We start from the raw sequence: 14,753 nt of genomic DNA, 5'->3' as shown, positions 1-14,753 counted from the left end.
TGATTTCAGAGAGGAAGAGAGAGGGAGAGATAGAAACATCAATGATGAGAGGGAATCATTGATCAGACCGTGACCTTCTAGTTCATAGGTCCATGCTCAACCACTGAGCCACGCCAGCTGGGCAGATGTGTGTGTTTTCAAAGAAACACCACCAAAAGTCCATCCCTTCCTCAGTCACCTGCTTCCCACCATCCTCCATATACTATCCCCAAACATTTTGGAGTCGGGGAGTGGTGGGAGGCAGCTAATCAGGGTCTGAGGACACGATGATCCTCTCTGGATCGCATTGTGTGGTCACACTCATCTTGTAAGTACCATGTTGGGAGGGTTGTAACTGGGGGGTTAGGGACCACTGGGCTGGAGATCGGCTACCAAGGGAGCTGGTCATCAGGCCATGGCTGGGAGAGTCTGCCCTTGTTGAGGAATCAGCAACGGGGGCCGTGGAAGCCAAGGGAGAAGGTGGTTTGGGTAGGGTGCATACCTTCTTCCCAGCCTCCTCATGCATTGCCCGTTGCCTTTCCAAACAGTTCAGAAATGGCCTCTTGAGGTGACCCACACCGTGGGTATCAGAAGCTCGCACAGTTCTGGAGCTAATATTCGTGTATCGCTTAAAGAGCAACAATAGCCTCAAATATCTAAGGAAAATATTAACGTTGTATCATCTTGGGAGGTAATGAAGGACAAACTTCTTAGCGTCCTGGAAAAGAGGTTAGTTTTTGTTTGGGAAAAATAACAAGTGGATGCTCTTCAATGGTCTAATCAATATTTTTGAGCCAAACCATCTCAGCCATGATTGAAGCAAAAAAAAGCCCGGTTATTGAGTCCATGGTTTCTTAGAATCGGGTGTCTTGGCTGAGTGTAATCACAATGACTTCAAAGCCGCTTTCATATATGAATCACCCTGATAAGCAATCATGTGCGATTTTCAGGATCCAGAAGGATTCAGGGTATAAAATGGCTTTTAAAAGTTCTTCACTTAAGGCTGCCATAAGGCTACTTGGCTGAAGGTCTCTTGAGGAAGAGTGTCATTTTGCTGCCTTTGTTCCCATGACAGTGGTTGGTGTCACTGGGCCTCGCCATCTGGCCTGTGACATGAGGTTCCCCTCCTGATGAGGTGGAAGCCTTGAGTGCAAAGTGGGGACATTCCCAAAATTTCCCTCAAAAGTCCAGGCAAGTGACCTGGGGAACATTTCCTTTGGGAATCCCATTTCCTCGCCCCCCCCCCCCCCAAATGCATATTCTTTAGAAACCTGCGTCTGAAGCTAATCATGCTTGATTTCATATTTTAAAATAACAAATGTTTTTATTTATTTATTTATTTATTTGCAGGCCCAGACAAACTTGATTAGAAAAGAAGAGCCCTGGCGGGGGTTAGGCTGAGCCCATGACGTGCCACACCCCTCAGCCAATGGAAAGGCCAGGACAGGGGGAGGGCGGAAGTGACGAGCCGTATCCCTCCGCGGGGCGAGAGGGTCGGTGGGGGGAGTCGGTGTCTCTCTCCCCCGCGCCAGCTCCTGTACACGGAGCCGCATTCCTTGGCCCTCCCACCCCCTCCCTCGGGGCCCCCCCGCCCCCATCGGGGGAAAAAAATCCATCCCAAATCACTCGCACACGAGGGAGGTTTCCTCGTACCCTCAGGGAGACGAGCTTTCAACGGTTCCCTCTTCTCCGTCTCCCCCCAAGCCCCCGTCCCCTCCCCTGCTCCCACCCCCTTCTCCCGGCGCCGAGTGCAGGTCCCTTTAAGGCGACGGCGCCTTCTCCGGGTCAGACTACCGGCGGCGACGACCACGGGAGGTGAGTGAGCGAGCCTTCTCTCTCCCCACCCCCTTCTCCCGGGGGTTCCGTTATCTTTCCGTTCGGCGAAGCGTTCGGAGGCGAGACAATGAGAGGGGGATGGGGCGGGGACGCAGGGTGGAGGCGGGGGGCCGGTGGCGCGCGCCCCCGCCCCCCGCGAGTGGCGAGCGGCGGCGCGGCCCGCGGCGGCGGCGGCGGCGGCTGGCGTGGGGGGCGGTGCGCGAGCGCGAGTGTGAGTGCGTGCGACCCGCTGGAGCCGCGCGGCGGCCGGGCCGGGAGGCCCCTGCCTGCCCGCCCGCCTGTCTGCCTGCCGGCGCCCCCGCCCCCCGGCGGCCGCTACGGCGCGCGCGCGCGCACTCGAGCCCCACGGCCCCGCACACCCGACGTCCACACGCACGCCCGGCGCGAGGCGTCTCGGAGGAGTGGGCGGTGCGGGCGCGGGTGCGGGTGCGGGTGCGGGCAGCGGCCCGCTGGGGAAGGGGCGGGGGTACGGGCGGCGGCGAGACGGCGGGAGGGGCGGGCGTGGGGCCGGGGGTGAGGCTGCGCTGGGGAGGGCGGCGGGGGCGACGGCCCCTGGGGCGGGGCGGGGGGTGCCGGGCCTGCTGCGCTCCCCTCGCTCCTGGGGAAGCGGGGCGCTCGGCTGGAGTGCGGGGAGGAGCGGGTGATGGCTCAGCCTCCTGTTATGTAATCTCCGCCTGGTCCAGGAGCACATCCCGAGCCTCGGTGCCCGCGGTTAGTTTGTCAAGTCCCCTCCCTCGGCCCCACACTTTCCCGGGGATGGCGCCGTGACTTACAAAGTGGGATGGGGCGGAAAAATATGTTCTGGTGATTCTATTCCGCCGCGGTGGGCGCCATGTTTCTCCCAGGGACTCTTTCCTCTGGATTCTTAGCCATCGACTCCGAAAAGGAGTGGTTTCGTGGACCCACCTGCTCTCCCTCCCTTCCGGGCGTTTTCCTGATTTCTTCTCCCGTGAGTCGCGGGATTCCCTCCCACTCGCGGGACGTGTCTCTGCTCACTAGTCCTGGACGTTCTTAGCTCAAAAAGGCCGCGTTGGAAAGAGCCCGGTCTCATTTTGGAGGTGGAGATGGAGGTACAGTTGCGCTGTCTCAGACCAGACCAGCGCTCTGCTTTCTTGTTTTGACACCTTCCACCGCAGCTCAGAACCCACATGTCACCTGCGATGGGCTTGTATCTCAAACTAAACTAAGAATTAACCGGATGACAAAGTAGCAGGGAAGGCCGCTTCCTGGTAAACGACATTGAACTTGGGGACACCCCTCTCCCCCCCTCCCCCACACTTGCTCTTGGGACTGGGGATTGGATTCTAAATTTGATCCATTTAGCACAATTCTTGGGGTTCATAAAAAGTAAGTTGGAAATGGCTGAAAGTGCAGTTTGGTAGGGTCTCATCCCCAAGACTGATGGCGAGGGGGGGGTGTCATCTCTACGTTTTTAACTGCGGTCCCTCAGTTGAGACTGATTAAGGTAACTTCCACATTGGGAATTGTTGGTCTAGCTCTAGCTGCATGAAGGTGCTCAAAAATAAAACCTTGAAACAAAATTGCAATCTGTGCCCTTGGTTTCCTGCTCCTTTCCTGTGTCGGCGTGTATCTCAAACTAAATGAACTAACGGAATGACTCTAGGGGTGAACAGGGTTTTGTTGGTGTTTTCACCCCACCTTGAACCAGTGGTATAATCTAGGAAAGCGGTTCTGAAAGGATGAAAGGATGATCCATTGAAAAATGGGGATTTCTTCAGGCCCTTGAGAGCCAGGAGGTTGTAACTATTTCCAAAATAACACTAAAATGCTGTTTATCTTCTTCACCGACATTTGCACTCATGGTCCAAAAGCAAGGATGGGTAAAACTACTGTTGGTGTTTTAGCACAAAGCAAAGAAGTTGAGTGAAACGCTACAATCCTTACTTGAGAATGTCTTTGATGAAGCAATAAAAATGATTAATGTTATTAAATCTCAGACCTTGAGTCCTAGGGAGTATCATGCTAAGTGAAATAAGTCATTCAGAGAAACACAAGTACAGTAGGTCCTCGGGTTACGTAGGAGATCCGTTTCTACGGCGCGACTTAAGGGGATTTTCGCCGTAAGTCGGAACCCAACTACACAAGCACCTACGTCACTCACATGGAGCACACACACAGCAGTAATGGAGTGAAACAGTAAAAAAAATTTAAAAGAAAGATAATTCCTCACCTTTACTTGTGGTAAATAAATAATAAAAAACATAAAGCACATATGTACATACGTTGAAATGACGGAACTTTTTCTTTTTAATAAATAAATGGGAGATGGCCACGTAACCATGAAACGACGTACGTCAAGTCCGACGTAACCAGAGGACTGCTTGATACACATGATCTCACTCATGTGGAATCTAATTAACAAAATAAACTGATGAATGGAGTGGATCCAGAGACATGGAAGCATGGAACAGAGCGCGGAATCTCGGAGGGAAGGAGGGGACAGGTGGGTGGGTGGGAGGTAATCAACCAAAGAACTTGTATGCGTATATGCATAACCCATGGACACACAGGGTGGTGAAGGCCTGGGGTGGGGGGCGGGGGCAGGCTGGAGAGGACCAATGGGGGAAAAGGGGGACTTATGTAATACTCTCAACAATAAAGATTAAAAAAAAAAAATCTCAGCCCTAAACGGTTTAGGTTAATAGAGCGTCGGCCTGCGGACTAAAGGGTCCCAGGTTCAATTCTGGTCAAGGGCATGTACCTTGGTTGCGGGCACATCCCCAGTAGAGGGTGTACAGGAGGCAGCTGATTGATGTTTCTCTCTCATCGATGTTTCTAACTATCTCTCTCCCTCTCTGTAAAAACTCAATAAAATATTTAAATAAATAAAAAGTTGAACAATGAATAAATGGTCTATCATCCATTATTAAAAAAAAAAACACACCTCAGCCCTTGTGTTCAAATCTTTTTAGCTGCCTAACAAGGTCTGATCCATGTCATACAGAAAAGAACTTGTGAGACTGAGTTGTGGAACAGCATTGTTTGTTTGGTGGATGTTTTCTTGAATGAAGTGAGCTTGTCACTTAGAGGAAAACAGTTGATATCATTTGTTACCAATGATAAAAATTTGAGAGAAATTAGAATTCTCAAATGTCGACATCTTGCCCAGCTGGTGTGGCTCAGTGGTTGAGTGTTGACCTATGAACCAGGAAGTCATGATTCAAATTCCTATCAGGACACATATCTGAGTTTTGTGCTTGCGCCCAATTAGGGGGCATGTAGGAGGGATATTTACTAACTGTAACCATGGGCGAGTTACTTAATCTCACTAAACCTCCGTTTTGACCTCATCTGTAAAATGTAGTTACTTAGGACAAAGAATTGTGAGAATTCACAGAGATAATGAATGTAAAGTGCATGATAATAATACCTGGCTATGTCACAGTAAAATAAAATATATTTCCAGATAATATTGAGTCTTTATTCTCCATATATGTTTTTGTTGAAAGTGAAGACCTCTGATTTAAATTACCCTAGAGCTGGTTGGTGCTTTGTATGGTACAACTTTGATAGATTCTTTGGCATTCTGGTTTTTGGTACTAAGACATAGCCACAAAAACATTTTTACATGTAACTCTGGGGAGTCTAGGAGAATGGAAATAGACTAATGTTTTGCTAGTATTTAGCAGAGTTAAATGCAGTTAGACTAAAAATGGAATTTAGACCACATACAACTGTCCGTGAAGAAGAACTTTTATTGGGAGAGGGACTCCTGAATATTAAACCCTTTGGAAATAGGGAACTTATTGCTTACTTTAGTTGTGTTAGTAAACAGCATATAACTTAATATTTGGGTGCTTATTGATAGGAGATTTGTTGTCACAAAAGTGGAAAGCGTTTTGTGTTTGGCAATAGTAGACAGATTATTAACTATTAAGAATCTATTGTGAATACTACACATAACAACAGATCCTTTGAGAGATAAAATGGGCTATGCAAAGGATTGGATAAATAAAAGCTTATTACAGGTTTAACAGTAATTCATTTTATAGCCATATTAAGGAGTCAGCCCTGTAGGTTTTCTGTAGTGAATCCTTTTTAAAGCTCCAAATTGAGGTAACTTGAAAACAAATGCCAGTTACCTTGGGCATTATTGTTTATTTCTCACCCTACAGGAAGAGAGTGATGTTCTTAAATTTTTTATTTATTAAAACATTTTTCCTGTTCCAAGTGTTCTTTGTATATTGATTTATGAGCTATAAATTCACTAGCAGTGAATTGAAAATGTTAGATTCAGAATTTTTTATTCCTGGAATTGACTTTACAGCTATGAAAGAAACAGACAAATTAAATGAATTCAAAGTGTCAGAACCAAATCTGTCTGGGGAGCTTTGGTAGAAAACAGGTGTTTTCCTAATCTTATTTGAGATGAAAACAGGTAAACATTTGCTGCCCGTTAAATACCTCAAAAGTAGACTGACAGATATATCTGCAGGATTCTTTTTGCTGCTTTTTAAATAACATCATTTATAAAGAGGCTCTTTGTACCTTACCTTTTCAATTTTATAGGCTTTTACTGATCAGTTGATTATGTAGGACCTGAATATAAAATAGACTACCATATTTACCAGCATTTTAAGACATAATTCACTCCTCCCTAGAAAGGTCTGTACCTGGTAAACCCACATTATGGATGGAAGGATGAATGCCAAATACTTAAAAGACTGCAGGAATTGCTAATAGTCCTGTGTGAGCTGCAGTGTTGAGTAAAGCTTACCTAGTGAACAAAAATCATGCTGCTAGTACAATCTATACTAATAAAAGGGTAATATACTAATTAGACTGGGAGACCTTCCGGACAGAGCCATGGTGGCTGGCCAAAGCAGAGGCGGTTAGGGGCGATCAGGCAAGGAGGGGAGGGCAGTTGGGGGTGATCAGGCCGGGGGGGCAGTCAGGCCAGCAGGGGGGACCAGTTGGGGGCAAGCAGGCCGGCAGTAGGGGGCAGTTGGGAGCAAGCAGACCAGCAGGGGGAGAAGTTGGGGGCAATCAGGCTGGCAGGGAGGGCAGTTGGGGGTGAGCAGGCCCTGCCAGGCAGAGTGGTTAGGGGTGATAAGGCAGACAGGCAAGCAGGTGAGCAGTTAGGAGCCAGTGGTCCCAGATTGCGAGAGGGATATCTGACTGGCAGTCAGACATCTCCCAAGGGGTCCCAGATTGGAGAGGGTGCAGGCCGGGCTGAGGGACACCCCCACCCCCACCCCGTGCATGAATTTCATACACCAGGCCACTAGTCTATAGATAAACCTAAGCAACCATTACAATGGAACGATGGAACGACTGGTCCCTATGACGCGCACCTACCACCAGGGGGCAGGTGCTTGACACAGGAGCTGCCCCCAGCCTGCAGGCCCCAATTGCTGATGGGGCCTGCCGGCCAACCTCCTGGTTCCTCCCCTGGCCGGCAAGCCCTGATCACCCAATCGGGGCCAGGCCCCTGGGCTGGGACGGGGAACCGGGGATGGGTGGCAGCAGATGTGACCCAGGGAGGCCAAGGGCTGGCTGCCTCCTCGGGGCTGGCAGACAACCTCCTGGGTCTCTCCCTCTGGCCAGCAGGCCCTGATCGGCCCACCACCCACCTGCCGCAGTGGTGGTTGGCCCCTTTCCCTGGCTAGCAGGTCCCAATTACCCAATCGGGGCTGGGACGGGGAACCGGGGGTGGGTGGCGACGGACACGGGCAGGAAGGGAAGGAGGAGGCGGCGAACCTGATTGGCCCTGATCACTGGCCAGGGCTAGGGATCCCACCTGTGCACAAATTTCATGCACAGGGGCGTGTGTGTGTGTGTGTGTGTGTGTGTGTGTGTGTGTGTGTGTGGCACGTGCCTAATACGCTAATTGTCTGACAGTTCGACCAGTCACTATGATGCACACTGATCCCCAGGGAGCAGATACTCCAACTGGTAGGTTATCTTGCTGCTGGTGTCTGGCCGGGCGAGACGAGCCAGACATGCCCTGGAGCCAACCATCCATGGTCCCTCCCTGGCCTCTAAAATATTTCTTCTAATTAATTTCCTTTCAATGTGCTTGAATCTGTGCACTGGGCCTCTAGTTTGTTACTATAAAATACAGAAACCATATATGTTACCAAGATGTCGAATAATGAATAGCCCTAGCCAGTTTGGCTCAGTGGATAGAGTGTCGGGCTAAAGGGTTGTGGGTATAATTCCAGTCAAGGGCATGTACCTCAGTTGCAGGCTTGATCCCCAGCCCTGGTCAGGGCAAGTGCTGGAGGCAACCAATCGATGTGTCTTTCTCACATAGATGTTTCTCTCCCTCTGTCTCTCCCTCTCCTTTCCACTCTAAGAATCAATGGGAAAATATCCTCAGGTGATGATTAACAACAATAAAAAAGATGGGGAATAATGGATTGGGTTAATGGAGCATGGCAATGTTCATCTTATTTTACACTACCTCTGACCCACCTTAGATTATTTTTTCTAATGTTAATTATTGTGCTATATCTTAAGAAATGTGCATACAATCTGTATGAAAATTGCTCCCAGAAATAAGAGGTTAGCAGAAAATTCAACCAACAAAGCTACCAGTTTGACTTAGTAAATGGCAAAAAGATGACAGAATATTATAGTATAAAATATCACAACCAAAATATGAGTTAGGTAGTTTTTCTCCCTGGCTTTTTTTTTTTTCCATTTCAGAGGTACAGTTGACCAAAAATTTAAGATATTTGAAGTATACATCATGGTGATTTTATAAATGTATACATTGTGAAAGGATTCCCTGTATCTAGTCAATTAACATGTCCATCAATCACCTCACATTTATTTATTTATTTATTTATTTAGAACATTTTAAGTTCTACTCAGCAAATTTCAAATATACGATACAGTGTTATTGACTATAGTCACTGTATTATACATTAGATTCACAGACCTTTTCATCTGATCCCTCAGCTTTTTACTAATAAAATTTCATGTATGTACAAAAGGTAAAAATACTATAAGGAGTACCTATGCCACCTAACATTAAAAAAACATTTTTTATTTATTCATGTGTGGGGTTTTTTTTGAGAGAGAAAAGCATTGATTTGTTGTTTCACTTAAACATTCATTATGTGTTCTGCTGGGGATTGATCAAACCCACATTTTTTTTTTTTTTTTAAGAGAGGGGAAGGGAAGGGAGGGGGGGGGGGGGGGGCAGGTGGCGGTGGGGTGAGGAGAGAAACATCGATTGGCTACTTCCCATACATGCTCCTATGGGGCGGGGATTGAGCCTGCAATCTAGATACTTGCCCTTGACTGGGAACTGAACCCAAGATCCTTCAGTCCATAGGCTGGTCCACAAGCTAAGGCTGTACCACAGCCAAACTGGCTGGGACCAAATCCACAATTTTGCCGTATCAGACGATGTTCTAACCAACTGAGCTACCCGGCCAGGGCCTAGATCAGTGATGGCGAACCTTTTGAGCTCGGCGTGGCAGCATTTTGAAAAACCCTAACTTAACTCTGGTACTGTGTCACATATAGAAATTTTTTGATATTTGCAACCATAGTAAAACAAAGACTTATATTTTTGATATTTATTTTATATGTTTAAATGCCATTTAACAAAGAAAAATCAACCAAAAAATGCGTTCGCGTGTCACCTCTGACACACGTGTCATAGGTTCGCCATCACTGGCCTAGATGAAACAATTTTTAATATATTGGCATATTTGATGTCTCTTTAAAAGGTACCAAAATATCTGTATATTTGCTGAACCAGTTGAAAGTCATAGTCATAACATTTCCATTAAATATTTCATGTATCCGCTACATAACACTAATTCCATTATCCTTTCTAAAAAATTCCCAAATGGCATCCAGTAACTTCAGGCATACCTTGGAGATATTGTGGGTTTGGTTCCAGACTGTCGCAATAAAGCAAGTCACACAATTTTTTTGGTTTCCCAGTGCATATAAAAGTTATGTTTACAATATGCTGTAATCTATTATAAACAGCACAATAGCATTATGTCTAAAAACACAATGTGCAGACCTTAATTAAAATACTTTATTGCTGAAAAATGCTAACCATCATCTGAGACTGTTAGAAAAATGGTGCCGATAGACTTGCTCAACACAGCCTTGCCATATACCTTCTACTTGTAGAAAATGCAGTTATCTGTGAAGCACCATAAAACAAGGTATGCCTGTAGTCTATATTCAAATGCTCCAGTTGTCTCATAATGTTATTTATAGTTTTTTTATGAACCAGAGTCCAATAAAGGTTCATGTGTTGCATTTTGTTATGTCTAGTTTCTTTTCACCAAGTTTGGTCTTCTCACTGTGTGTGTGTGTGTGTGTGTGTGTGTGTGTGTGGCATTGACATTTTATTTTTTTTTTAATATATTTTATTGAATTTTTACAGAGAGGAAGGGAGAGAGATAGAGAGTTAGAAACATCGATGAGCCGAACCGGTTTGGCTCAGTGGATAGAGCGTCAGCCTGCGGACTCAAGGGTCCCAGGTTCGATTCCGGTCAAGGGCATGTGCCTTGGTTGCGGGCACATCCCCAGTTGGGGGTGTGCAGGAGGCAGCTGATCGATCTCTCTCATCGATGTTTCTAACTCTCTGTCCCTCTCTCTTCCTCTCTGTAAAAAATCAATAAAATATATTAAAAAAAAAAAAAAGAAACATCGATGAGAGAGAAACATCGATCAGCTGCCTCCTGCACATCTACCACGGGGGATGTGCCCGCAACCCAGGTACATGCCCTTGACCGGAATCGAACCTGGGATCTTTCAGTCCGCAGGCCAATGCTCTATCCACTGAGCCAAACCGGTTTTGGCGGCATTGACATTTTAAAGGAGACCATGTCATATATAATATTTCATATCCTGCATTTGTCTGATTATTTCCTTATAGAAGGTCTCACTTTCCGGATTTATCTCATTATTTCTTTGTGGTGCTACTTATTCCTCTATTGCTGTATTTCCTATAAATCGGAAGTTACATTTAAATGCTTGTTTTTGACATATGTAATACTTTCTACAATAAATATTTTAAAACATGCTTGCTTTTGACGGCCAGCCTGGCCCAGTGGTTGAACCTATGAACCAGGAGGTCATGGTTCAAATTCCAGGGCACATAGCTGGGTTGCGTGCTCAATCTCCAGTGGAGGGCATGCAGGAGGCAGCTAATCAGTGATTCTCTCTCATCACTGATGTTTCTATCTCTTTCCCTCTCTCTTCCTCTCTGAAATAAAATATATATATATAATCTCCTATCTAATAAAAGAGAAAAATGGTAATTGGCGTACGACGATACCCTTTTCATTGGCTAATCAGGCTATATGCAAATTAACTGCCAACTAAGATTGGCAGTTAACTGCCAACTAAGATTGGCAGTTAACTGCCAACAAGATGGCGGTTAATTTGCATATGTAGGCACAATGCAGGGAGGTGAAAGGGAAAGCAGGAAGAAGCCCCCTGCCACTGACAGTGATCGGAAACCCAGGGGGGAGCTAAGAGCTGGGGGGCAGGGCAAAGGCGGCCCTGGGGCCGCCTTTGCCCTGCCCCCCAGCCATGATCGGAGAATCAGGTGCCTTTGCCGCCCTGGCCAGTGATAGCAGGAAGTAGGGGTGGAGCCAGCGATGGGAGCTGGGCACGGTCAAAGCTGGCAGTCCGGGGAGCTAGGGGTCCCTTGCCTGGGCCTAAAGCGAAGCCCACGATCGCCGGGCCGCTGCAGCTGCGGGTCCCCGCTGCCCGAGCCGGACGCCTAGGCCAGAGGCATCAGGCCTGGTCAAGGGGCCGATCCGGTGATTGGTGATTGGAGGGTGATGAGGGTCAACTCCTCTGGCCGAGGCATCAGGCCTGGGCAGGGGGCGGAGCTGGGGATTGGGGGGATATGATGGTCCCCTTGCCCAGGCCTGAAGCCTGGGTCACAGGCGTCAGGCTTGGGCAGGGGGTGGAGCAAGCGATCAGAGGGAGATGGGGTCCCCTGCCCAGGCATGATTCCTGGGCCAGAGGCCTCAGGCCTGGGCGGGGGCCAGAGCCAGTGATCAGGGGGAGATGGGGGTCCCCTGTCCAAGCCTGACACCTCTGGCGGAGGCGTCAGGCAGGCCTGGGCAAGGGGCCGATCAGGCGATCAGAGGGTAATGGGGGTCTACACCTCTGGCCGAGGCGTCAGGCCTGGGCAAGGGGCCGATCCTGCGATTGGAGGGTGATGGGGGTCAACGCCTGAGGGCTCCCAGTATGTGAGAGGGGGCAGGCTGGGCTGAGGGACACTCCCCCCCACACACACACCCAGTGCACGAATTTCGTGCACCGGGCCCCTAGTGTGTGTGTGTGTATATATATATAATTTCCAGGAGAGAGTGTGTGTGTGTGTGTGTGTGTGTGTGTGTGTGTGTGTGTGTGTGTAAAATTAAGTTAAAGGTTTGGTGTGGAAAGAGATTAAACATGAGTAGAATGATAGTTCGGGAAGATCCTTACATTTTAGTACCACATATATAATAATTCCTGTCTTTGGTCAAAAATAGTCGAAAGGTGACTGTATGCCATGGATCGATCACTTGAAAGACCAAAGAGAATAATGATGTTTCTTTCTTCAGCATCTTGGTGGAGGTATTAAATACAGTATTTCATCATATTAATGAAGATTTCTTTTTGATAACGAAAACTACAAGAAAGATGCTAAGTTTGCATTTTTCACTTTTAAAGTTTGACTGAAGTATTTAGGTTGATATCTATTGTAACATGGCCTATCTTTCCAACAGAGTTAAATTTTTGTACTCTGAGCTAGAGATGGTGAAATGAAAGTAATGATCATGTTCTGAGATAAGAGTCTAGGTCAGATAGCTCTATTTATTTTGAAGGAAAATTTTCTATAGATTGCTCAACATGTGTATGGAGAGTTTGCTTGCAGCTGGTCAGAGCTGAAAGAAGATTTTTAAAAACCATCTATAGAGGTTATCCACATATGTATTTATTCTTTTGGGTTTGATATTTATACATTAATCATCTGTTGCCTGTGACTCTCAGAAAGTCATACGGCAAGGAACAGTGTATAAAATCAAGTAGCTAGGGCCATAGCTAGTGTGCTCAGTGGTTAGAAGGGTGCTAGGTTTAATTCCTAGTCAAGGGCACAAACCTGGGTTGCAGGGGATGCATTCGGAAGGCAACCAGTTGATGTGTCTCTGTCACATTCTTTGATACTCATTCACTCTCATTCTCTCTCTCTCTCTCCCTCTCTCCCTCTCTCCTCCCACCTCTCTACACTCTCTAAAAATCAATGGGAAAAATATCCTGAGGTGAGGATTAACAAAACAAACAAAAGTAGTTAGGGGGGGAAAGTTCAGAGTGTTACCTTTTTCAGTGGAATTAGACTGGAAAATACAGTTGTGTGTAGTCTTCGCTCAAAGAATGACTGTGATATGGACTCAGTTTCTTTTTAATTGAATTTATGGCTAGCATTGTCTTTAATATATGTAAATTAAATATGAAACTAAGAAAATTTACATTGGTATCTTAGACCTTTTTGTTTTTTTGCTCATTCTCCCCGTTGTGGTTTTGGGAAAACAAATAATTAAAAAGAACATTAGAGACTACTTAGAAGCAAGTTAATAAGGACTTTACCCATTAAAACTGGGCACTTGACTGTAGCTAGTTAACTCACTGGGGCATTGTCTGGATTTTTTAAAATTTCAAGAGAACAGTGCCATCTAGTTGGGTATCTCGCAAACTAATGCTATCATATTGTATGGCCCTAACTACTTAACTCAGGTTGGTTGTTTTGCTTTGTTTTATTTTTTGGCTTGGTGGTATGGTGAAAATTTTACTGAGATACTAAGGGCTTGAGAACCTTTGCATTAAAGGCTTTGTTTGAACATCGAGCAGTAATGCTACTCCCATTCCAAGTCAAAGAAATTGACCTTTAGTCAACTAATATTGGAGGGCAGAATAGCAGTAGCTTTGTTTACATTGCAAAGATGTAGACTTTGTTTTTAAAAGAAACACATAGCTGATGCCTGGCCCAAGTGGCTCAGTGGTTGAGTGTCGACCTATGAACCGGGAGGTCACAGTTCGAATCCTAGTCAGGGCACATGCCCGGGTTGTGGGCTCAATCCCCAATAGGAGATGTGTAGGAGGCAGCCGATGAATGATTCTCTCTCATCATTGATGTTTCTCTCTCTCTCTCTTCCTCTTTCTCTCTCTCCCTCTCCCTCTGTGAAATCAATAAAAATGTATTTACAAAAATTTAAAATAAAAGAAGCACATAGCTGACTTAAAAACTATGGGGGAGTACTAGACAGTAGTAGGGCTGGGACTAGTGTGAGAGAAATGAGATTCTCATCTTGGGTGTAAAATTTAAGAGGTTGCAAAAAGACTCAGTAATAAAGAAAATAGTATTTAATGTATAATAATTTTGGACCCTTGGAAATAGGGGAGGTTAGAGGATATGGTAGAGGGTAGTACAAGGGGATAAGTTACCAATGGATTCAACTGTCAGATTCAGCGTTTTGTATAAAACACTTTTTTTCCATTCTGAGGTCAATATCTTATTTTATTTCTTATTTTTTTTGTAGCATGGCGGACACAGACCTGTTTATGGAATGTGAGGAGGAGGAGCTGGAGCCATGGCAGAAAATTAGTGATGTCATTGAGGATTCTGTAGTTGAAGATTATAATTCAGTGGATAAAACTACTACAGGTAACAAAAACTCTTTGTTTGATCTTACATTGCTTAAGTTGACTTAATTGAAGGACATTTTTGTTAAGAAAGTGTGAGGTGGGGAAGGACTTTAAAAATCCAGGGACGCCTCATTGTGGCTACCTTTATTTTCCAGTGTCTAATTTGTATGTGCCTCCGTTTCCTCATACATAAAGTTAGACACACTGTATTGAATTCATTAAAAATATTGAGAGTTGTATTAACCAATATTTACCAAACATCTAGCAATCCTTTTACCAAATGATGTATAAAT

The 14,753-nt window shown here is 46.0% G+C and overlaps 1 protein-coding gene across 6 annotated transcripts in view; it reads left to right on the top strand.

Moving 5' to 3' along the window:
* The first annotated feature begins 1,472 nt into the window (after positions 1-1,472).
* POGZ (pogo transposable element derived with ZNF domain) overlaps positions 1,473-14,753 on the top strand; it is a 42,377-nt gene continuing 29,096 nt past the window's right edge. For 4 of the 6 annotated variants that reach the window (XM_059674891.1, XM_059674888.1, XM_059674887.1 and 1 more), the window contains exons 1-2: positions 1,474-1,794; positions 14,355-14,479. In XM_059674891.1, the coding sequence (XP_059530874.1) occupies positions 14,356-14,479 (124 nt within the window). In that variant the 5' untranslated portion in view covers positions 1,474-1,794; position 14,355. Of the gene's footprint in view, positions 1,795-14,354; positions 14,480-14,753 lie in introns of all 6 variants that reach the window. The other 2 variants (XM_059674889.1, XM_059674890.1) reach the window with 2 other exon arrangements.

Source organism: Myotis daubentonii, chromosome 18 (genome assembly GCF_963259705.1).
Source record: "Myotis daubentonii chromosome 18, mMyoDau2.1, whole genome shotgun sequence".
NCBI classification, from domain to species: domain Eukaryota; kingdom Metazoa; phylum Chordata; class Mammalia; order Chiroptera; family Vespertilionidae; genus Myotis; species Myotis daubentonii.
Note: the sequence above shows the minus strand (reverse complement) of the source record. Positions and strands in the feature narration are given on the sequence as shown.